Here is a 26,360-nt window from a genome sequence, read left to right as displayed (position 1 = left end):
CCGAAAAAACCCACCCAGTTGTCCCTTAACGAGTCGATCGATAAAAAACAAAAATACATTAGTATTAGCCAAATTATGGCCACTGGCCAGTTACATGTAGAGCTCATCTAGAGCTGGGCTGGAGTCCAGTTTATTTTAAAGATTGTGTTACCCCAAGTAGGCTAATGCCTGGGGCTGCTGGTCCATCACTGTTGGAGTTTATTATTATTTTGAATCTTGTTTCAGTTGTTTGCACTTTACCTCACAGTTGGCAAATTCCCAACCAATAGAAAAATACCTCACAACAGCATATTCATACAGTGGCAAGTGGATAGAAAACTAACCCTGTTACAATAGCAACACACAGAAATGTATACAATATACAGTATATTATTTTTATTCATTCATTATTGAATTGTGTTATGGAAATGATTAAAGGACAAAGGATTAGCCGTTTTGTAATCATTCTGAGTCGTTAAAAAGAAAATAGAAATAGACGTTTATTTCACTGAAAGCTCAAGTTACAGACAGATAGTTGTCATGTCATGTTCACACACACACACAAGCGTCTGACCATAAAGTGACACAGAGCTCTGGTCAGAACGTACATTATACTCATTTGCAAGACGTAACATTAGACATTCAGATATGAGGATGAAAGTAAATAAAATGGTTCCTTGGCGGCTACGTGGTGCAGTGGGCAAGGCGCTCACCACGAATGCTGGAGACGTTGGGCTCGCCTGTTCGAGCCCAGCGCTCCACATTGCTTTCAGTTTAGCTGGTCGTCCGTACTAATACACATTTGGCCATATTAGGGGTTGTGAAGCTGGTGGGTGGGGATCGGACGTTGTGGACAGCGACTCCTACAGGTCGGTTGGTGCGCCTGCGCAGTAGAATCAGGAAGCGACGGGGGCGGCGTCCCTCCAAAGCGCAGACCCCCGACGCTGAGAGATCGCACTGTGCAGGTGAAAATATGTGACGGCTGCTACCTTGAGTACCGGAGGGGACTCGTGCTATGTATGACTTAGTCCACATTGCAGCCGGCTTGTGGGAGGCATGGCCTAACAACGTTCGAGACAGGGGAGGGTAGAATTGGACGATACGAAATTGGGATGGGAGAAAAATAGAAAATGGGAGAAAAAGTAGATAAAAAAAAAGAGAGACACACACACTGTAGCCTAGTTGTCTGAGCGTATTAAACCAGTCAAGCTGTACAATGATATCTCAACACAGATCTATAATGACATGATCATATTCCTATGACACTTGCTCTTCCGTCAGTAGCGTGTCTGGCTTGTTGCCTACAGAGACACAGGCCGGTCTGGAGAGACAGCGGTGTCAAGAGATTTTATTTTATTTTATTAGGGATCCCCATTAGCTGGTGTGATAGCAACCAGCTAATCTTCCTGGGGTCCACACACAAAAAAACATACAAAAACAATCACTATTGCAAAAACAAAATGATTAAAAGTCAGTACACACAATGCATAATGAAACTACTGTAACAATTAAGATAGCTAAAATTACATTAGTGTAAAACAAACAAAAAATACTTTACGGTGTTAAAAACAATTTAAAAACAATTTAAGATTCTTTTTCAAAGTGAATCTACTGTAAATGCAGCAGAGGTTCCGAGGCAGGCCATTCCAAAGAATTAATGCTCTAAAAATAAAAGATCTCCCCAAAGCGCTGGTTCTAGGACCTGGCAATTCAAGCTGCCCACTACTGGAACCTCTAGTGTAATGCTTGTGTACAGTATTACTAAAAACAATCTGATTATGTATAAAAACAGGAGTTTTACTGCTCATGACCAACTTGAACAGCACAAGTATATTAAAAGACAATCTATTTTTAAGAGAGTGAGCTTATAACCAAGGCACGGGTTCTGAAGGTTCTGTTTCCACTGCAATCTGAGCCGCTCCTGAATCGCCGCCCAGACGACGAATGGTTCTCATCATCACAGAAGAGACTCGTCGCCGCTCCGGTCGTTGCCACCAAAGAGCCCTCGAGAAGGAGCGGATTGTTGTTTTCACGAACGGCACAAAGTCACTACAGTACCTCAGCCCGGCAGGCAGCGAGACACGAGACACGAGAGACGAGAGACGAGCGTGGCCGTATATATCTATATACAGTCAGTCTCTGTCCTGCTATAATACTACACTGTTAATATGTCCACACACAGCTCATAGTCTTCATACTGTACAATGTACATACTGTACATACTGCACCACTCACTTTACTGCTGTTGCCACTTGTGGTGCCGCCACCGCTGCTACTGTTGTTGCTACCTACTGTACTTACCTTGTACTATCTTGTATTTTGTACTTTTTATATTGTATCTTATAGTATATTATCATCCCCTTTATGTGACTGTGAAGCTCTGTATTACCCCCCCCCCCCCCCTGTATCCCCCCCCCCCCCCCCCCAGCCCGCCCCCATGCTGCTCTCACACCTGAATTTCCCCAAGGGGAATAATAAAGGATCATCTTATCTTATATAGCGAGCAGTCGGAGCACTCCAGGGAGTTTTGAACGGAGAAACGTGCAACGCTGGAGACGGCGGCGACGGCGGCAAAACGAATCGCTACGAAACAAACGTATTCAGAGAGAAAGTAGTTAAATGTGATGTCGTTTCATGTTGAGCAGACTTTTGATCTGCTGCATTTTTCTGATTGTCTGATGTCTTTATATTTATGAACACACTCGACGGCACTGTAAATGAGTTTAATTACTCAGTGTATTATCGAGTATAAATAAAGATTGAATGAATTTTGAGGTGAAATGGGCGCGTTAAAGAAATAATTAAGATCTCTGCAGTGAGTGGTTGCCATGGTAACTAAGGAGCTTGTGGCAGAAACCAAAAAGGCTATTATGATAATTTATCATATTTATAATAATTTCTCTGAGCTGAGTTTAAAAGTTCCTCAAAAATGTGTTTACTTGCATTTGCGATTAAATAAATAAAAGGGAAAAAAATAAGAATGACATCACACAACTCTTTTAACTCCATAACTCATAAACCAAAATCCATTCGTACAAGACCGTTTATAGTCCGCGGGTTAGTTTTCCGTCATGTGTGAGTTTACGAGCGTAATAAATCAGCGACATATTTTGGTGGAGTGTTCCTTTACACTAGGCAGCTTAACATTCCTGCAAACCACAACAGTTATCATAGCAGTCATAGTAGTTATTCATACAGTGACCCTAATTGCATCCAGCTGATGCGGTGGTCTGTAACGTAACAATGGCGGTGTTGTTGCCGGCTCTGACCCGGCTCTATGGGGGACGTCTTCATCGGAGCTGCTGTTGTGTTGCAACTTTTATGGACGGGATGTGGATCCATGGTCCCATGTGATGTGATGGTCACAGTGATCCAGCTCCCAGCTCGGGTCCAGATTGGCAAATGTGATGTCTAGATTGGTGAATTTAATGTCCAGATTGGTGAATAGATGTCTATATTGGTGAGTGTGATGTCCAGATTAGTGAATAGATGTCTATATTGGTGAGTGTGATGTCTAGATTGGTGAATGTGATGTCTAGATTGGTGAATGTGATGAATGTCGCATCCAGATTGGTAAATTTGATGTCCAGATTGGTGAATAGATGTCTAGATTGGTGAATGTGATGAATGTGATGTCTAGATTGGTGAATGTGATGTCTAGATTGGTGAATGTGATGTCTAGATTGGTGAATGTGATGTCTAGATTGGTGAATGTGATGTCTAGATTGGTGAATGTGATGTCTAGATTGGTGAATGTGATGTCTAGATTGGTGAATGTGATGAATGTCGCATCCAGATTGGTAAATTTGATGTCCAGATTGGTGAATAGATGTCTAGATTGGTGAATGTGATGAATGTGATGTCTAGATTGGTGAATGTGATGAATGTGATGTCTAGATTGGTGAATATATGTCTATATTGGTGAATGTGATGAATGTGATGTCCAGATTGGTGAATATATGTCCAGATTGGTGAATGTGATGTCCAGATTGGTGAATATATGTCTAGATTAGTGAATGTGATGTCCAGATTGGTGAATATATGTCTAGATTAGTGAATGTGATGTCTAGATTGGTGAATATATGTCTAGATTAGTGAATGTGATGTCCAGATTGGTGAACATATGTCTAGATTAGTGAATGTGATGTCTAGATTGGTGTTACGTATGTAGGTGAGTAGTTGTGAGTCCAATGGTGGAAGAGACAAGGAGAGACGGAGATAGGTAAGCTCTTTCGTTGGAGGTGTCTTTATTAAAACACACAGAGCAGCGTATAGTCAGGAAAGACGCCGGGTGTCAACAGAGAGAAAGAGCAATAGTAAAGATAAGTGCACAGCGAGTGGCTCAGCAACCTCTGACCAGCTCCTTCCCACACGTACGGATATCTGAAGCCTCGACAACAAGACAAGGGAACAGAAGTGAATAAATAGTCACAAATACCAACATTCCAATCAATTAACAGTGACAGCTAATTGACAGCTCAATGACAGCAACCAGTGGTGAAGTTCCAATCAGTGACACATCAGGAATGGGGCGTGACAACCAAAATGCAAATACCAACCACCAGGTGACATAACTCCAGAATGACAGCTGGGTTCCTAAGCCAAGAACCCAGAACGTTAGAGATTGGTGAATGTGACATCTGTATAGGTGAATGTGATGTCCAGATTGGTGAATGTGATGTCTAGATTGGTGAGTGTGATGTCTAGGGGCATCTAGGGGCGACAGTGGCTCAGGCACTGGTAGAGTGGTCGTCTGGTAATAATCAGAAGGTTCCCGGTTCGATTCTGGTTCCTCCCGGGCAGCGTGGGCAAGACACTTAACCCCTAATTGCTCCAGATGAGCAGGTCGGCACCTTGCATGATTATCTCCGCCGTCGGTGAGTGAACGTGTGAGTGAATGGCTGAACGTGGGGCATAAATTGTAAAGTGATTTGGATAAAAGCTGTTATATAAATTCAGTCCATTTAGCATTTAGATTGGCGCATTGGCTAACACACGCTGTGAGGGTTTCAGCTACATTCTCAGCAGGGCTCTAACTAAGGCACTTCTGTGCATGGATTCAGAACACTATCGCTGCCAGAACACCATCGATCTGTTGTATGTGCTCCTTGGTGCTGCTGGAGCCCTCAAAAGAGCCAGGCTCTACTGCAACATAAGAACATAACAACTGTTTGGCCTCAAGTGGGGAATGAATCATGTTTTAGAAATGTAGTAAAGATTACAGCCACAAGCAGCCATGCTGGGCATCTGTGTTAAAGATGAATAGCGTTATTTGTGAAGACTGAAGTGTTCAAAGATAAGAATTTCAAGGACACTCAGTGTGCAGTCATCGGCCTCCCCTTCGATGTATTTTGCGCAGAACCTGGTGTAGATATTGTAAATAGATGACCTGTATGTACGTTTCAGAAAGATTGTGCGAACCCACCTTGAGTTATACGCCATTCTGTGATTGGCCATGCCGACATGCACCAATTACAATCAAAGATGTTGGCCCTAGAGCATAAACACCACATCTTTAAACAACATTTGGTCGACCAGATTACTTTATTTGAAAAATGGCTGGCTTTTCAAATGTAGTTGTTTCTGTCAACTAACACGCTCCATCATTGTACCAAACTGCATAGACATCTAGGCATCTAGGGGCGACAGCAGTCGTCTGGTAAGAGGTAAATGGTGCATTTATACAGTATAGCAGCGTTTATCCAAAGCACTTTACAATTTTGTTCCTCACATTTTACCGGTTCACTCACACATTCACACACCGACGGCGGAGGCGACCATGCAAGGTGCCGACCGGCTCATCGGGGGGAGCAATTAGGGGTTAAATGTCTTGCTCAAGGACACTCCAACATGCTGCCTGGCTGGGAGGAGCGGGAATCGAACCGGGAACCTTCGGATTACCAGACGACGAGCGTAAGGCTCCCGGTTCGATTCCGGCCCCTCCCCGGGCAGCGTGTCGAAGTGTCCATGAGCAAGACCCTTAACCCCCTAACTGCTCCCGATGAGCAGGTCGGCACCTCGCACGGTCGCCTCCGCCGTCGGTGTGTGGATGTGTGAATGAATGTGAGTCATAAGTTGTAAAGACCTTTGGATAAAAACCATATATAAATGCAGTCCATTTACCATTCAGGAGCGATCCGTTAATTTCCCTACGGCTGCAGCAAAGACCGGAGACTTGACAGAAGCCAGAAAACGAGAGCTCTATTAATTATTAACATCTGTGTCTGTTTGTCTGTCTGTCTCACACCTGCTGGAGGTGTTTGCTTCTTCTCTAAAACACAACACCAACACCAACAACAACAACAACAACAACAACAACAACAACAACAACAACAACAACAACAACAACAACAACAACAGGCCTGCTATCAGCTCATGCAGCCCAGTTTGAAGCCCCTCTGGCTGGCAGCCCCTCTGCACAATCCTCATTGGACAACGCGCCATGAGAAGGAGCCAATCACATTAGCCCCTGAAAACCAGGCAGAATAAACGGCACATTAGGTAAAACGGCAGCTTTACCCACATTCTGCCCCACTTAGGAGAGAGAGAGAGAGGCTGCACAGTGTAGCAAGGAGAGGGAGGAAGTGTACTTTTGATCAACTCTACACTCAAAATACATTTAAATTTGTAAAGTAGTTGTTGTATTCAGTCATCATCTCACACAATACAATATGCACAATAATTTTACAATATTTGATTTGACCGTGACTGAAAAGGTACAGACTGAAGCATAATGCTTATATATGCCTGTCCTATATACTTAACAAAATTAAGACCCCAAAACAGTATTCTAAAAGAAATTAACAAAAAAAAAAAGTATGATTCACCTTTGTAGTTTTCAAAAATAGCTTTACAAACCATTTTCTTAAAAACCAAAAGCGAATGACTCATTCTTAACTTTATATCACAATTTTTCCACAAGTTAACCCCAATAATAGAAATACACCTCCTTTTAATCCCTTTCTTAGTAAATTTACAAATATGTAACATTTTCGAAAGGGAAACGTAGAACCGCTCTCCTCAGACCCTCGCATCAGATCCGCGGAGGCGTACGGCCCCACGGCTGCTGCTGCTGCTGAAACTCTACCACCGCTCCCGGCCGCGGGGGAGAGAGAGAGAGGAGCGTGGCGAGCCAGCAGCGAGCCTGGGAGACGCCGTGTCCTGTGAATACCAAGTGGAGAGAGGCACTCTCTTTGGACAGAGAGAGCGAACCGCAGATGGCCCGCTGTAGAAAAAGGAAAAAAAACACACAGTAATGGAGAGATTTAGGGAGAGAATCGAGCAGCTCTGGAGGCCAGGAGGTGAGCAGGGAGAGCGTCCAGCCCTCGGGAGGTGACTCGGGAGGGCGGCCAGCCCTCGGGAGGAGAGTTGTCGACGGGCTAAAGCCTTTGTTTCATACCGCGGTCGCCAGGAGACCCTCGGCGAGCTCTGAACGTGCTTCACGCCAACGCCGGTGTCCTTCTGACCGTCCGTCCTCACTGGGTCTCCATAGCAACAACATAGAGACCTGTTCATATACAGCGGGGCTGTTGCTGTATATCAGCTGTATGTCACCAAAATCAGGGTTTGAAAGAGAATATTTAATACACACTTTTATCTTTTATATAATCAGATCATAATGATCACAACTACCTACCTCATACTATAGTCATACTATAGTCTAGTACCCATGTACCATGCTCTGTATGGTAGCATGTAGCTACATGTACGGGCCGCGTGTATGCCTTCGACGACGGAACTGCGTTTCCTCGTTCGAGTTTTGCGCTCTGATTGGCCAGGTCATGTGACATGTGCGCCAATCGTGGGACAGCAAGTTTTGCGCCTATTTCCGGGTCTAACAGCCTGCAAACTACCTGCCGTTCTATCGCCCTGCTCTAAGACAAACTCTAACCTTAACCAACTTCGAACGAGCACCTAAGCTTAACCAGGGTAGAAACTTGCGGTCCCACGATTGGGCGTCTATGTCACATGACCAGAAATGACCTGGCCAATCAGAGAGACGCAGTTCTGTTGTAGACGGCATTCAGGCGTACGGGCCGACAGTGGCTTAGGAGGTAGGTAATCGCCGGGCGTCTGGTAATCCGGAGGTTCCGGGTTCGATTCCCGCTCCTCCCTGCCAGGCGACGTGTCAAAGTGGCCTCGAGCAAGACACTTAACCCCCTCCTAACTGCTCCTGGTGATGATGAGCAGGTCGGCACGGGGGTTGGAACCGCCCCTCTACATTGGAAGTGAACTGAATGCAGCCTGCAGCTGCTATAGACTTGGCTGGAGGCGGGTCGGACCGAGCCTTCAGACCGAGCAGCTCAGCCAGCCTCCTCTCTGGTTCTGCTAGACCCGTCTCCACATGGACACAGCCTCCTCTCTGGTTCTGCTAGACCCGTCTCCCTGGTCACAGCCTCCTCTCTGGTTCTGCTAGACCCGTCTCCCTGGTCACAGCCTCCTCTCTGGTTCTGCTAGACCCGTCTCCCTGGTCACAGCCTCCTCTCTGGTTCTGCTAGACCCGTCTCCCTGGTCACAGCCTCCTCTCTGGTTCTGCTAGACCCGTCTCCCTGGTCACAGCCTCCTCTCTGGTTCTGCTAGACCCGTCTCCCTGGTCACAGCCTCCTCTCTGGTTCTGCTAGACCCGTCTCCCTGGTCACAGCCTCCTCTCTGGTTCTGCTAGACCCGTCTCCCTGGTCACAGCCTCCTCTCTGGTTCTGCTAGACCCGTCTCCATGTGACCACAGCCTCCGCTCTGGTTCTGCTAGACCAGGGTTTTTTTTTTTTTTTGCCAGGCGACCGATTTTTTAAGCCAAATATCACTTCAATCCTATTAAGTTAGTTCAAGTTAGTTATTCATTTATATGTGCTATTTATGAGATGGCTAACTTGTTGCAAAATAATAATGATAATAATAATAGCCTCATTAAAATACTATTGTTGCTTCGGTTGTTTTCAGTGTTTTATGTTCATAATCTGTTATTTAGTTTGAAATGTTTGTTGAAATAAGTAGATTTTTCGTTTTTGTTTATTTATTAAGTTAATATAAAACCATATAGTCACATTTTAGAATACAATAGAATAGAATTTTAGAATACAACTAGAAACACTGTCCTGGCCTGCTTCTAAGTTCAGTGGCCTGACAAAAAAAAAAAGAAAAAAAAAATCATCTCGCGGCCCTCCCGTGGCTGCTCGCGGCCCACCTTTGGGTCGCGACCCCGACTTTGGGAACCACTGTGCTAGACCCGTCTCCATATGGCCACAGCCTCCTCTCTGGTTCTGCTAGACCCGTCTCCACATGGTCACAGCCTCCTCTCTGGTTCTGCTAGACCCGTCTCCACATGGACACAGCCTCCTCTCTGGTTCTGCTAGACCCGTCTCCATATGGCCACAGCCTCTGGTAAAGATTGGCTACAGTAATTGTACCGTGCGACGCGGGTATCTGAGAGTGTGAGAGAGTCAGGCCTGTCGGAAACCAGGAAATGACGGCAAAAAAAAAACAGCACCGCTAGATGAGGTTGAAACTCTATTAATTTTAAATGAAATATTTATACCACTGCTTTGTGATGTCCTGTGGGTCTCTGTGTGTTACAATAATGAAATTATTGTAGGCAATTTAAATGTTGGCCCCCAGGCTCAAGAGAACACAGCTGAGCTCTATAGGCGGTTTTAACGGCATTTTCAGATGCAACGTAACGGCAGCGATTGGCGGGTGGTGGGTGTTTATGTCAAGCCCTGAAGGTAACGGCAGTATTTGGTGGGTGTTTATGTCAAGTCCTGAAGGTAACGGCAGTATTTGGTGGGTGTTTATGTCAAGTCCTGAAGGTAACGGCAGTATTTGGTGGGTGTTTATGTCAAGTCCTGAAGGTAACGGCAGTATTTGGTGGGTGTTTATGTCAAGTCCTGAAGGTAACGGCAGTATTTGGTGGGTGTTTATGTCAAGCCCTGAAGGTAACAGCAGTATTTGGTGGGTGTTGAGTCAAGTCCTGAAGGTAACGGCAGTATTTGGTGGGTGTTATGTCAAGCCCTGAAGGTAACGGCAGTATTTGGTGGGTGTTATGTCAAGCCCTGAAGGTAACGGCAGTATTTGGTGGGTGTTATGTCAAGCCCTGAAGGTAACGGCAGTATTTGGTGGGTGTTCATGTCAAGCCCTGAAGGTAACGGCAGTATTTGGTGGGTGTTGAGTCAAGCCCTGAAGGTAACAGCAGTATTGTCCCAGTGATACCGTGTCTTAGAAAATCACATGAACTGACCTGGGGGCAGGCTGCATAGAGCTCTCCATGGTCCTGATTGTAGAGAAAATACAGCATTTTATCAACAAAAAAATGTATCTTATCTTATCCTATCTTATATCATCTTCTAAAATATATCTACTGTATATTCATGTGGACAGATACCACATAAGTTACCAGATAAGTTTTCCAAAATTGCAGTGACCTACAGTAAAGAAACTCAGACTAGCTTAGCGTTGCAGATCAGGTCTCCAGCGTCAGTGAATTCTCTGCCAAGTCCGGTCATTCAGGGTTAGCAATTTGGCTTTTAGATAAATTGGAACGTTAACAAAACATAAAATCCTTTGGTCAAACGCAATGGTCAAACAGTTCATTAAAACGAACAACACATTCATTTATTTTTTTAGATGGAAGTCCCTGAGGTGAGATCTTGATATGGAAAATCCTCAGCCTGGTGTGTTGGTGGATTTTGGGATCTTTGACATGGAAGAAAAGTTTTGAGAAAAACTGCAGTGTTGGTTGACGTGTTTCAAAACTGTTGCTCCTTGTGCAACTCTGATAATTGTAGACAGGGTTCTCTGCTAAATCACAACAGTGGAAAGATTTACAGTGCAGTGAACTGAACCGCACAGATATTTTAGAACAAAGGAGAGGCCTGGTAATCGCTGATCATTGCTGAGAAGTAATTATTAAAGAGGAACTATGGCCTTTTTCAGTGTTTAGCATTGTTTCCTAGCTATGTGGACTTATATTAATATGATCTATGTCTCTAATTCTCATATTGGCGCATTCTTCCAATTCTCCTCTCACAATATTCACCCTCACTGAACTGAGTCATCTGAAAATGTGATGATCTGTGATGTCAGAGAGACTCAGCTGCATGATAATGTGGCAGATGCCACCAGGCCACACAGTGGTTTAGGAGCCCAGCCTCAAAAGATCTTGAGGTAGAAAAATGCTGTTTTTGAGGACTTGATTAGAAATACAAAACAATGAATACAAAAAAATTATAATTACAGAGGTGTTCCATAAACTCACAGGAATTGTGTAAAAGTGCCCAAATAGTGAAAGAAATAGTAAAATAGTTCCCCTTTAATAAGACAATCTGCACGGTTGTGCACAGAAACACCTGCATCGTCTGAGCTAATTCGTCTATGTACAGAAAGGGAAGTGTGAGACTTCACAACGGTCCTATCAGAATAAAAACGCTCAGACATTGTTCATGTGTCACTAAATATCACAATCCTGAATTAACCTGTGGCTTGTTATAAACACACAATATACCTCTATTCATTTTTAATAAAATAGAAAAAAGACATAAGATACATGCATCACAGATGTAAGGGACAGAATTAGGGATGCTCAATATTGGCTTTTTTACCGATACCGATATACCGATATTGTCCAACTCTTAATTTCCGATACCGATATCAACCGATATCAACCAATACCGATATATGCAGGGTTTCCCCCCCCCCCAAAAAACTGGAATAATTTCAGGTAATTAACATTACATATCTCTTGTTGTGGAATTAACACAACGCATACTTTTGACAATAAATAAAATCAGAATTAGTTATTACTTGCTTGCCTGGGTAAATAAAGGTTATAGAAATGTAAAAAGAAAAGAAATTTAATTTCAGTTGCAGGTGTGTGAGGGGGATCAATTTGTCCATTTTCAAAGTATCTTGCATTGGATTGACGAGGAGTGACTAAAGGAAGTGTTAACACGGGGAACATCTAGCGATATATGGTGAGCAGCTCTGGAGTCTCTCTCTCTTCCTTCATGTCATGTCTCTCTCTCTCTCTCTCTCTCTCTCTCTCTCTCTCTCTCTCTCTCTCTCTCTCTCTCTCTCTCTCTCTCTCTCTTCGTGTCTCTCTATGCTCCATGTCATTCCGCAGGGATACTAATAGAAACATGCTCCAGATGTACAATGATGTCAAGAGCCAAAGAATCCAACAGTCAGCCTTGAGCCCGGTACAAGGAAACTGTAAAAGAAGGAAGGGTCATCATGTCACTGTGTAGAGAGCGTGAACGCACATTGAATAGACCACTGCACTTCCGAATCGGGGAGGAGATAGCGGGGGGGGGAGCAAATGAATGAATGTGGATGAGAGCCGTGATGTAAGTGGTTGCAGCTACGGCTGTGGGGGCGCTGGAGACATGATCCAATAGACTTGTATGCGCCTGAATCTCCTGAACACGGCGCGACCCATTCCTAATCGATCATCCACCTCTAAGGACAACAGGAGGCTCTGCTCTAAAGGAAGTCAGTGATTTCAAGTACCTGGGCTCGTGGGTCAACTCGTCCGAGCAAGACCTTAAAGTGAGGAAGGCACTTGCGTGGAGGGCTCTGAACGGCATGACCTGAGTGTGTGGAAATCCAACCTCCCCCGTCAAATCAAGCTCAACTTCTTTCATGCAACAGTTGAGTCTGTCCTTTTGTATGGCAGTGAATGCTGGACCTTGAAGCCCACCCTGCAGAAGTCCTTGGATGGGTGCTACACCAGAATGATGCGTGTGGTGCTCAACATCAACAGGGATGAGCATGTCACTAATGCAAACTTGTATGGGGGGTGCTAAGGGTGAGCGAGAAAGTGGCAGTCAGGAGAATGAGGCTGGCAGGTCACTGCCAGAGACACCATGAGATGCCAACCAGCAAACTTGTGCTGTGGGAACCAACACACGGGCATCGATCACGAGGACGTCCCGCGTTAACCTACGTGGACGTACTCAGGAGAGATGTGGGAACAGAAAGCACCGGCGAGCTAGCCAGATGCATGGAGGATCGGGATGACTGGAAGCACCGATGGAGGGCCCGTCCGAGGACGACCTAGATAGAGAACTAAATCGGTCGAGAAAAAGCCCATTTTTAAGCACCTATTCCCCATGCACATGCACAGATTGCCCACGGATTGTGACGCCACGCACACCCGCCCTGGACTGTTCCATCAGCGGGGGGAGCTTCGGTGGTAGTGTGAGTGGCTACAGACCACTCCACTTAAATATAAACATTAGTCTACCTGGAGACTCAATGAGGTAATTGTAGATGTCGCCATAAGACGCGTCTGGCCATTTAGTGGGATCATTGTTTCATTATCCTGTTCGGCTGAAAGGACACTGGCCACCGAAGCTCCCCCCTCTGATGGAACAGTCCAGGGCGGGTGTGCGTGGCGTCACAATCCGTGGGCAATCTGCGCATGTGCATGGGGAATAGGTGCTTAAAAATGGGCTTTTTCTCTACCGATTTAGTTCTGATCGATTAGGAATGGGTCGTGCCGTGTTCAGGAGATTCAGGCGCATACAAGTCTATTCGATCATGTCTCTAGCGCCCCCCACAGCCGTATCTGCAACCACTTACATCACGGCTCTCATCCACATTCATTCATATGCTCCCCCCGCCGCTATCTCCTCCCCGATTTCAGAATCCCGGAAGTGTTGCGGTGGTCTATGGGATCAGCCGTCTCCTCGTTTACGACCCGTCATTTAAACCGGATAAAAGCGTCCGCTAAATGACTAAATGTAAATGTAAAATGTAAACGCTTGGGTTGGCCCAGACTTTGGTGTCATTCTATTGACGCCTATGGGAGAGGCATGGATAAGCAAAAATTATACAAGCTATCTGGGGAGATATATCAAAATATACAGTAGCAATATATCAAACGTTTAACCGGTTTAAATGACGGGTCGTAAACGAGGAGGCGGCTGAGCCCAGTGCAAGGAAACTGTAAAAGAAGAAAGGGTGAACATGTCACTGTGTGTAGAGCGTGAACGCACATTGTGTGCACACGTTCAGTTCGGCGCCGAGCTTGAGTTGAATGGGATCAGCCGTCTCCTGGTTTACGACCCGTCATTTAAAGCGGTTAAACGTTTGATATATTGATACTGTATATTTTGATATATCTCCCCAGATAGCTTGTATAATTTTTGCTTATCCATGCCTCTCCCATAGGCGTCAATAGAATGACACCGAAGTCTGGGCCAACCAAGCGTTTACATTTCACATTTACATTTGAGTCATTTAGCTGACGCTTTTATCCAAAGCGACGTACAGGTTCTGTACGACAAGTCATCAGGAAGAGCACAACTCTATCAGCTGAGTAACAATGTTCATCAAAGTGTTGAGTGCTACAGTGTAGGTTAGTATATTAGGACAAGTGCATGACAATAGGACACTGGTATTCTGACGGGATGACCCGTCCTTCTCTCATAGATTCCTTGGCCCAGTACATGACATCGTGCCGCTGCTGCAGTGCTGCTCGAACCCCTATCTGTTAATAACATTCCATCCGTTGCACGAGCGACAACTCCACGATGCCTCCGCCGCTTATCTTGTAAGGCGATCGCCGTGTCAACGGCAGTAATGAGCTCCCCGGCGGGATACCGCTATATAGCCCGCCCGCCTCGCCGAGTGACAAATTTTGTTTTGCGAATGTCATAAAGGTCGATGGAAACATAACGGGACATGACTCTCCTTCCCCCGGGTGTTTCCGTCTGTGTCTCTCCTGCGCCACACAGCACTAATTGCACCTGTAGGTCATCGGCCCGTGGTGTTTGTGGGTCGACAGAGTGGGACGAATGCCTCGAAAACCAGGCAGGGTGGCCACTGGTTCCCACTCTGACTCTAACTACATACCCTCAAGACCCCACTGAGGCCATCTCAGACCCACTCCTATCCGAGCTCCGGGAGGGTCATCAAGGAGAACACCTGCCTTTTCTCAGGTCCTTGCCCCACAATGGTGGAATGAACTACCCACCCCAGTTAGGACAGCCGAAACACGTCCAATCTTTCACCGTCGACTAAAGACGCACTTCTTCAACCATTATCTAAATTTTTTTTTTGTCTAACCCTAACTAACCTTACTGTCATGCACTGTCATACTGTCCTAATATTATACTAACCTACACTGTAGCACTCAACACTTTGATGAACATTGTTACTCAGCTGATAGAGTTGTGCCCTTCCTGATGACCAGTCGTACAGGACTTGTAAGTCGCTTTGGATAAAAGAGTCAGCTAAATGACTAAATGTAAATTGTATTGTAATGATTGTGTCTGGTGTTGGTGTTAGACGGTGGAGCCAGAGTGGCTGGTGTTGGTGTTAGAGGAGGGAGGCAGGGTGTCTGGTGGTGGTGTTGGTGTTAGATGGTGGAGCCAGAGAGGAGGGAGGCAGGGTGTCTGGTGGTGGTGTTGGTGTTAGATGGTGGAGCCAGAGAGGAGGGAGGGAGGGTGTCTGGTGGTGGTGTTGGTGTTAGATGGTGGGGCCAGAGAGGAGGGAGGGAGGCAGGGTGTCTGGTGGTGGTGTTGGTGTTAGATGGTGGAGCCAGAGAGGAGGGAGGCAGGGTGTCTGGTGGTGGTGTTGGTGTTAGATGGTGGGGCCAGAGAGGAGGGAGGAGGAGGGTGTCTGGTGGTGGTGTTGGTGTTAGATGGTGGAGCCAGAGAGGAGGGAGGAGGAGGGTGTCTGGTGGTGGTGTTGGTGTTAGATGGTGGAGCCAGAGAGGAGGGAGGAGGAGGGTGTCTGGTGGTGGTGTTGGTGTTAGATGGTGGAGCCAGAGAGGAGGGAGGAGGAGGGTGTCTGGTGGTGGTGTTGGTGTTAGATGGTGGAGCCAGAGAGGAGGGAGGCAGGGTGTCTGGTGGTGGTGTTGGTGTTAGATGGTGGAGCCAGAGAGGAGGGAGGAGGAGGGTGTCTGGTGGTGGTGTTGGTGTTAGATGGTGGAGCCAGAGAGGAGGGAGGCAGGGTGTCTGGTGGTGGTGTTGGTGTTAGATGGTGGAGCCAGAGAGGAGGGAGGGAGGGAGGGTGTCTGGTGGTGGTGTTGGTGTTAGATGGTGGAGCCAGAGAGGAGGGAGGGAGGCAGGGTGTCTGGTGGTGGTGTTGGTGTTAGATGGTGGAGCCAGAGAGGAGGGAGGCAGGGTGTCTGGTGGTGGTGTTGGTGTTAGATGGTGGAGCCAGAGAGGAGGGAGGCAGGGTGTCTGGTGGTGGTGTTGGTGTTAGATGGTGGAGCCAGAGAGGAGGGAGGGAGGGAGGGTGTCTGGTGGTGGTGTTGGTGTTAGATGGTAGAGCCAGAGAGGAGGGAGGAGGAGGGAGGCATACTTATATATACTTATTATACTTATTATACTTTTTATAATTATACTTTTTATACTTATTATACTTTTTATACTTTTTATAATTATACTTTTTATACTTTTTATACTTTTTATACTTTTTATACTTTTTATACTTTTTATAATTATACTTATATATACTTATTATACTTTTTATACTTTTTATAATTATACTTTTTATACTTATTATACTTTTTATACTTTTTATAATTATACTTTTTATACTTTTTATAATTATACTTTTTATACTTATTAAACTTTTTATACTTTTTATAATTATACTTTTTATAATTATACTTTTTATACTTATTATACTTTTTTATACTTTTTATAATTATACTTTTTATACTTATTATACTTTTTATACTTTTTATAATTATACTTTTTATACTTATTATACTTTTTATACTTTTTATAATTATACTTTTTATACTTTTTATACTTTTTATACTTTTTATAATTATACTTATATATATACTTATTATACTTTTTATACTTTTTATAATTATACTTTTTATACTTATTATACTTTTTATACTTTTTATAATTTTTATAATTATACTTTTTATACTTTTTATACTTTTTATAATTATACTTTTTATACTTATTATACTTTTTATACTTTTTATAATTATACTTTTTATACTTTTTATACTTTTTATACTTTTTATAATTATACTTATATATACTTATTATACTTATTATACTTTTTATAATTATACTTTTTATACTTATTATACTTTTTATACTTTTTATAATTATACTTTTTATACTTTTTATAATTATACTTTTTATACTTATTATACTTTTTATACTTTTTATAATTATACTTTTTATACTTATTATACTTTTTATACTTTTTATAATTATACTTTTTATACTTATTATACTTTTTATACTTTTTATAATTATACTTTTTATACTTATTATACTTTTTATACTTTTTATAATTATACTTTTTATACTTATTATACTTTTTATACTTTTTATAATTATACTTTTTATACTTATTATACTTTTTATACTTTTTATACTTTTTATAATTATACTTATATATACTTATTATACTTTTTATACTTTTTATAATTATACTTTTTATACTTATTATACTTTTTATACTTTTTATAATTATACTTTTTATACTTTTTATACTTTTTATAATTATACTTTTTATACTTTTTATACTTTTTATAATTATACTTATATATACTTATTATACTTTTTATACTTTTTATAATTATACTTTTTATACTTTTTATAATTATGCTTTTTATACTTTTTATACTTTTTATAATTATACTTTTTTTACTTATTATACTTTTTATACTTTTTATAATTATACTTTTTATACTTTTTATACTTTTTATAATTATACTTATATATACTTATTATACTTTTTATACTTTTTATAATTATACTTTTTATACTTTTTATACTTTTTATAATTATGCTTTTTATACTTTTTATACTTTTTATAATAATCTACTTTTTATAATGATCTATTTTTACCTAGCCCACTCTCAGGAGCAAAACAGAAAGAAGCATTTCATACAAAAGTATCCTGTATTTCTGTATGACAACTAATAAAGAAACTTGAAACTTGGTTTGTACTTTTCTTTCACACAGGGTGTGCAAACACAGCGTGCTGAGGTAGGGCAGTATGTCAGGCATGCACAGACACACACACACACACACGCACGCACACACACGCACACACACACACACACACACACACACACACACACACACACACACGCACACACACACACACACACACACGCACACACACGCGCACACACACACACACACACAGAGGAGGTGGTCAGAGTGGGATGGGCGTTGAGTTCAGTCTTGGGGTTTGGTCTCTCTCTCTCTCTCTCTCTCTCTCTCTCTCTCTCTCTCACCTAATTGTCTGAAGACACGTATGGAATCTGATGAGCGTGGCGGCGGCGCTGCTGGGCGTGCGGCGAGGGGAAACCAAGACGCAGAGCCATTAGAAGAGGCGTCGCCCCCCGTGTGAAATGTAACCCTCGATATATTACTTTACTTCTAAAACCTAGGGTTCAGCAGTTTGGTGGTCGAGGAATCGGATAAGATGATCATCTCCACGATCAATCAAACCAAACGAGCTGACGTCTGTTGCTCTCTGTAGCGTGTCTGAGGTCGTAGAACCGTTTCCGTCATTTCATTCCCCAATTTCCCCCATGGGGATCGATAAAGGAATAGCTTATCTCATCTTATCTTGTGTTATCTTATCTTATCTTGTGTTATCTTATCTTGTGTCATCTTATCTTATCTTGTGTCATCTTATCTTATCCAGTTTTTTATATATTTTTTAAATGATCTTTCCCCCCCTCCTTTTTCCTCAGTTGTTATCCCCTCCCAATGTTAGTCATTATGCCAATTCCCAATCCCCTTCCTGGTCGTTGCGCACTCTACCCCCTACCGTCGGTCTGGGAGGGCGGAGACTATCACATGCTTCCTCCGACACATGTGTACCCAGCCCACCGCTTCTTTTCACCCGGCAGCGCGGACTCTCACTGGGGGAGTGTAACGTGTGGCAGGTCACACTACCTCCCTCCAGATCCTTCCCTTGCTGTGCAGGCGCCCCGACTGACCTGTAGGAGTCGCTGTTTACAACGACCAGGACCCACCCTCGCCGGGCTTCCCACCTGCTGACACTGCCAATTGTGTCAGTATGGACGCTCGGCCAAGCCGGAGGCACCACAGCTGGATTCGATCCCACTGGCTCTGTGGTGGTAGACAGACGCGCTTAGTCCGCTGCGCTACCCGGCCGCCTTTATCTTATCTAATTCATTGGCAGATGTGGGTGGGGCACATAAGGGGAATATTGTGTGATGTTTTTTTCAACAAATGTGTATGTGTATGTAAAGTGTCTGTGGTTTTAACGGATCTTATCGTATCGTATCTTATCTAATGCCCATGGCGGATTCCATGGCAGATTTCATGGCAGATGTGGGCGGGGCTCATGAAGGTAACAGAGTGTGATGTTGTTTTTAAATGTGTGTGTGTGTGTGTGTTTGTGTGTTGTTTGTGTGTTCCAGTGCTACCCACCATCCGCACCAGGCAGTCAGAGGTCAACGCCACAGCTGACCTCGGCAGCTCCGCCATGCTGGCCTGTGACGCCGACGGCTTCCCTGAACCCACCGTCACCTGGGCTCGGTATGTAGTATTCCACTGTCACCTGTATGGTACATGTATGTAGTATTCCACTGTCACCTGTATGGTACCAGTATGTAGTATTCCACCGTCACCTGTATGGTACCTGTATGTAGTACGCCACCGTCACCTGTATGGTACCTGTATGTAGTATTCCACTGTCACCTGTATGGTACCTGTATGTAGTACGCCACCGTCACCTGTATGGTACCTGTATGTAGTATTCCACCGTCACCTGTATGGTACCTGTATGTAGTATTCCACCGTCACCTGTATGGTACCTGTATGTAGTACTCCACCATCACCTGTATAGGGCTGACCCCGATTAGTCGAATAGTCTACTAATCGATCGAAAGGAGCCGTAGTCGACTGCCAACCTCTTAGTCGAATGAAGAAAAAGAAAAAATAAGAAAAAACATTTATCATTTCCTTTTTATCATTCTTTCCAAAAGAAAAGAGGCCTAGAAGCGTGGCTAACACTAATGGCGGACATACCAGCGAGGCTAACTGCCTAAGAAAACGGGCACAGAGGCACTGAAAGAGGGTTTCACCCGTCTAATGAACACACTAGACTAGACAAATATCAAGATGTATCCATCAGTGGACCAATTGCATGCTTTCACAGAGGAGGACAAGAAGCCTTCAGTCGACTCCTTCAGACATTAAGCACCCCCACATCCCAAATGGAATGATGACAAATCTGTTTCTTTTCTTTTGCATTCGACTGTCACCTGTATGGTACATGTATGTAGTACGCCACTGTCACCTGTATGGTACCAGTATGTAGTACGCCACTGTCACCTGTATGGTACATGTATGTAGTACGCCACTGTCACCTGTATGGTACATGTATGTAGTATACTGCTGACACAGGCCTACCGTATGGTACCAGTTAGGGGTGTAACGGTACACAAAAACCACGGTTCGGTACGTACCTCGTCAAGGTTTGGTACGGGTTTTCGGTACAGTGGGGGGAAAGTTTGTCCTTTCCATGTTCCACTCAGGGGTGATGTAGTGTGCAGTAACTAATTGTACTTGTATAGGGCTGTCAACGAATATTCTATATTGAAATTAACAATCGACCTGTTAAAAAAGAAAGAAAAAAAATAATTATATATTAGATCACTGGACCTTCTCAGTCATGTCTGTGCTCTGGCCTGTTCCCGTCGAACACAGCCCAATCAGCCCAATCAGCCCAATCAGCCCAATCAGCCCAATCGGCTTTGTGAATAACGGGGGCCCTGACCCGTGATCAGGGTGGGCAATTAAAGGTATAGTCCACGACGTATTGGGAGATTCTGATTAGTCTAATTGGGTCTAATTAGTCACACACCTGGAGAGTCTCTCCAGTTCCCCCCCCCGAGAAGCACTCGCATCAGCCGAGATACAGAGATACAGAACACATCAGTACGACGCACTGCGGCCGGCGTGTTGATTTACTCTACAAGTCATTCTGGCAGGAAACCAGACGTCGTATATGGAGCCAAGTTGCAGTTAAAATGTGAACGTCAGAGGTGAATCCTATTTCCTAATAGAGGCCTCGTAACAGGGTGTCTGGTGTACAGTAGTTCTATGTCTTCTAATAACATGGCCTCCTGTAACCATTGGTGACCACTTTCAGTACGTGTGGTGTGTGTAGAGAGTAGGTGAAACATCGTGGAGACACACAATATTAAGATAAGATAAGATATTCCTTTATTGATCCCCTTGGGGAAATTCCAGTGACACACACATACAGCTCATCGTCTCATTAACAACAACATATCACAATCATAAAATGTTTACAGTAACAACGGCTCAACATAAATTCAAACAGACATGTACATTTGTTGACACATGTCGACTACAGAATGCCTGAGACACCATATGCGATAGTCGGCTGCGACAACACCGGGGTGTCGTTGCGCCAGGTGGCGGGAGGGAGGGTGGAAAGATTGTCCAGCGGGAGGGGGCAAGGACGGGGGGGGGATCGGGCTTTGGTGATGAGACAGTCTTAGGCTCCCCCCCTCCAGCGTGCGTACTAGTCGGCTGCCATCACCATCACGTGGGTATTGCTGTTCCACTGTGACTTGTTTACTAGATCCAGTAATGAAACAATTTGTAACACATACACATAGCAACTCAAGTCAAGAGTCAAGAGTCACTTTATTGTCCCATCAGCTGGGAAATTTGTCTTGGGCTTACACCCACACTGCAGCCACAGACACATACATACAGACATGACGCAACTGACTCCAAACAGAGGAGATACACAATGTAAAAGATACAGTAAAGTACCTGCACAGCAGGATGTCTGGCAACACCACATATATATAGAATAGTATACCCAAATATACTAGTATACTATAACATAATAGTATACCCAAAAAACCCAAATATCGGTTATCGAATATCGATAATATAACAACCAAATATCAGTTATTCGATAGTTGCCCTTTATCTGGCACTATTTAAAAGTTTAACTGAGATCTGAATAAAGGAGTTTTTAAACCTATTTAGTCTAGAGCGTGGAACTCTAAACCTCCTCCCAGAGGGCAGCAGCTCATACTCGACATGTAAGACGTGGGAGGAGGGGTCCGAGACTATTCTATTGGCTTGCCTTAGAGTAGCCTGTTCAAAAATAGACTGCAGGGACTGTTGTTTCTTCCAACCAGTGTTGTAGTCGAGTCACTAAATCTCAAGTCTGAGTCGAGTCTCGAGTTCCCATTACCCGAGTCCGAGTCCAAGTCATCAAGGTCGAGTAGTCCACTCCACTCTGGCAGTCAAAGAGCTGACGTACAAATAAAAAAAATTGTCTACATTAAACATAAATGACACATCGGTCACCATTTCAAAGGGAGTTTATTTACTTTGTCACACAATAGCCAAACAAATGCACTAGCCATCAATATCTTATGCCAAAATGATTAGGGCCTATTACAAAAAAAAAACTGTATTCATCAATTAACAAGTCCGAGTCCTCATCTGCACCTTCCGAGTCTGAATGCAGTCGATGCTCGAGTCCAAGTCCAAGTCTGAGTCATCAGTGCTCAAGTCCAACTCGAGTCAGTCGAGAAATCAGTCCAGCACGCAACACTGCTTCCAACATGGAAGCATGCGATGCTAATCACTATCTATCTATATACTAATCTACTATCTATATAATACTAATATAATCTATATACCTTCTTCTACACCTGCATATGAACACGGAGAGGAGAGGAGCTGTTGCTCTCATTTATGGCTGGGCAAAAGATCGCTATATATCTAACGTCATCTAACTGTGACGTTGTTTTGTGGATATTTGTTTTAATTCGGTGTGAACGATATAATCAACTCTTAATGTAAATATATGGGGAAAATAAACAGTGCAAACAATATAATTAACTCTGAATCTGAATATAGGAGAAAAATAAACAGTGCAAACTATTTATAATTAACTCTGAATATAAATATAGGAGAAAAATAAACAGTGTAAACAATATAATTAACTCTGAATATAAATACATGAGAAAGATAAACGGTAAACACAAGGTGCAAGTGAGGGTCTGTACCCTAACTGGGATATAGAGGTCATAGTCTGTGCAGGTTTTGGTTGTTAAGAGTCCGACATACTGTATAATATATTATATAATATTGATATTGATACTGACGTTGATATTGACGTTGTTGTCCGTATTTCTCTACCCTGAGTCTAGCTACAGTCAGCGTTGCTAGAACAGTATCTACCGTGTCGGTCTGTCCCCTCTGTCCTCTCTGTCCTCTCTCATCTGTCCTCCCCGTCCTCTCCGTCCTCTCCGCTCATCCAGCGGCAGAATGTTCTGTACACGTGTACCTTGTGTTTTCATCATCACTGGAGTGTTGCTCGCTTTCCAACCCGTGCGAATAAATAGATAGATAGATAGATAGATAGATAGATAGATAGATAGATAGATAGATAGATAGATAGATAGATAGATAGATAGATAGATAGATAGATAGATAGATAGATAGATAGATAGATAGATAGATAGATAGATAGATAGATAGATAGATAGATAGATAGATAGATAGATAGATAGATAGAGATAGATAGATAGATAGATAGATAGATAGATAGATAGATAGATAGATAGATAGATAGATAGATAGATAGATAGATAGATAGATAGATAGATAGATAGATAGATAGATAGATAGATAGATAGATAGATAGATAGATAGATAGATAGATAGATAGATAGATAGATAGATAGATAGATAGATAGATAGATAGATAGATAGATAGATAGATAGATAGATAGATAGATAGATAGATAGATAGATAGATAGATAGATAGATAGATAGATAGATAGATAGATAGATAGACAGATTTGAGCCAATGTGTGCTTGAAATAAGTAAAATAATCTGCCAGTGCAGTAAGCAGATCTGACTTGGCAGCAAGACATCTTGAAATAAGTACAAACATCTAGGATTCTCTCTCCTGATTGGATAAAGTGGAAACGGGATACCAGACAATGTATTTTGTGTTTACTGCAGAGTGGAGGGACCGGGAGACCCATGTTACTGACCAAACACTCTGTATCAGTGATGTCTGTTTACTGCAGAGCGGAGGGACTGGGAGACCCATGTTACTGACCAGACACTCTATATCAGTGATGACTGTTTACTGCAGAGTGGAGGAACTGGGAGACCCATGTTACTGACCAGACACTCTATATCAGTGATGGCTGTTTACTGTAGAGCAGGAGGGACTGGGAGACCCATGTTACTGACCAGACACTATATCAGTGATGGCTGTTTACTGCAGAGTGGAGGGACTGGGAGACTCATGTTACTGACCAGACACTCTATATCAGTGATGGCTGTTTACTGCAGAGTGGAGGGACTGGGAGACCCATGTTACTGACCAGACACTATATATCAGTGATGACTGTTTACTGCAGAGCGGAGGGACTGGGAGACCCATGTTACTGACCAGACACTATATATCAGTGATGACTGTTTACTGCAGAGTGGAGGGACTGGGAGACCCATGTTACTGACCAGACACTCTATATCAGTGATGTCTGTTTACTGCAGAGTGGAGGGACTGAGAGACCCATGTTACTGACCAAACACTCTGTATCAGTGATGTCTGTTTACTGCAGAGTGGAGGGACTGGGAGACCCATGTTACTGACCAGACACTCTATATCAGTGATGTCTGTTTACTGCAGAGTGGAGGGACTGAGAGACCCATGTTACTGACCAGACACTCTGTATCAGTGATGTCTGTTTACTGCAGAGTGGAGGGACTGGGAGACCCATGCTACTGACCAGACACTCTGTATCAGTGATGGCTGTTTACTGCAGAGTGGAGGGACTGAGAGACCCATGTTACTGACCAGACACTCTATATCAGTGATGTCTGTTTACTGCAGAGCGGAGGGACTGGGAGACCCATGTTACTGACCAGACACTCCATATCAGTGATGGCTGTCAGAATGTAGAGCTATTTAAAACTTTTTATCTAAAAAAAAAACACCACTGACAGCACGTCAACCACTTAACGTCAACAACAAGACTGCTACTGTTGGCTCCCCTCGTCTCCCGAGTACAAACCAACAGGGGCAGAGCGGGGGCAGAGCGGGGGCGGGGTGACGGCGGGGGTGAGGGGACGGCGTTCGATCATAATGCGCTGAAGGGAAGCCAAGACGGATTGGGGTCTCGTCGGGGACAGGCGGGCGGTCGAGACCCATGTTACTGACCAGACACTCTATATCAGTGATGGCTGTTTACTGCAGAGTGGAGGGACTGGGAGACCCATGTTACTGACCAGACACTCTATATCAGTGATGGCTGTTTACTGTAGAGCAGGAGGGACTGGGAGACCCATGTTACTGACCAGACACTCTGTATCAGTGATGGCTGTTTACTGCAGAGTGGAGGGACTGGGAGACTCATGTTACTGACCAGACACTCTATATCAGTGATGGCTGTTTACTGCAGAGTGGAGGGACTGGGAGACCCATGTTACTGACCAGACACTATATATCAGTGATGGCTGTTTACTGCAGAGTGGAGGGACTGGGAGACCCATGTTACTGACCAGACACTCTATATCAGTGATGACTGTTTACTGCAGAGCAGAGGGACTGGGAGACCCATGTTACTGACCAAACACTCTATATCAGTGATGGCTGTCAGAATGTAGAGCTATTTAACACTTTTTATCTTAAAAAAAAACACCACTGACAGCACGTCAACCACTTAACGTCAACAAGACTGCTACTGTTGGCTCCCCTCGTCTCCCGAGTACAAACCAACAGGGGCAGAGCGGGGGCGGGGTGACGGCGGGGGTGAGGGGACGGCGTTCGATCATAACGCGCTGAAGGGTAGCCGAGACGGATTGGGGTCTCGTCGGGGACAGGCGGTCGAGGGAGGGGACTGGAGAAGCTCTGTTTGTCATGTGTTTCCTGGGCTGACGTTAGGACTATATATAGACGGATGCATCAGTCCGCTGATGTTATTAACCCTTCAACAGCTATGTCGTTATGGACTTAAAGCGCCTATAGAAGTCCTCACAACAACGACAAGACGGATGCTTAACCCTCCGACATGTTTAAATAACGTGTGTTCCAGCGGAGCATGGCTATCTTCATACACACGACGCGTTAGATACATCACTGTCGGGGAGTTAAGAACCCTCGTGTTTGCCCTCCTTGAGTTATGTTCGCAAAATGTCAGTGATGTTAACCTCTCCATTCTTCTCTCTCTCTCTCACTCTATATGTCTCTCTCCCTCTCCCTCTCTCTCTATCTCTCTCTCTCTCTCCCTCCTTCTCTCTCTCTCCCTCTCTCTCTCTCTCTCTCTCACTCTATATTTCTCTCTCTCTCCCTCTCTCTCTCCCTCTCTCTCTCTCTCTCTATCTCTCTCTCCCTCTC

General features: G+C 43.8%; 1 protein-coding gene across 1 annotated transcript in view; it reads left to right on the top strand.

The window, feature by feature from the left end:
- The window catches only part of ncam1a (neural cell adhesion molecule 1a), a gene marked incomplete at both ends in the record, with an annotated part of 230,163 nt that overhangs the window by 35,164 nt on the left and 168,639 nt on the right, over nt 1-26,360 (top strand). The window contains one exon of the mRNA XM_084320612.1: nt 19,361-19,478. Coding sequence (XP_084176738.1) covers nt 19,361-19,478 — 118 coding nt within the window. The remainder of the gene's footprint in view (nt 1-19,360; nt 19,479-26,360) is intronic.

This window comes from Notolepis coatsorum (genome assembly GCF_963971535.1).
Source record: "Notolepis coatsorum genome assembly, chromosome: 8".
Taxonomy (NCBI): domain Eukaryota; kingdom Metazoa; phylum Chordata; class Actinopteri; order Aulopiformes; family Paralepididae; genus Notolepis; species Notolepis coatsorum.
This window is presented reverse-complemented; position numbering and strand designations above follow the sequence as displayed.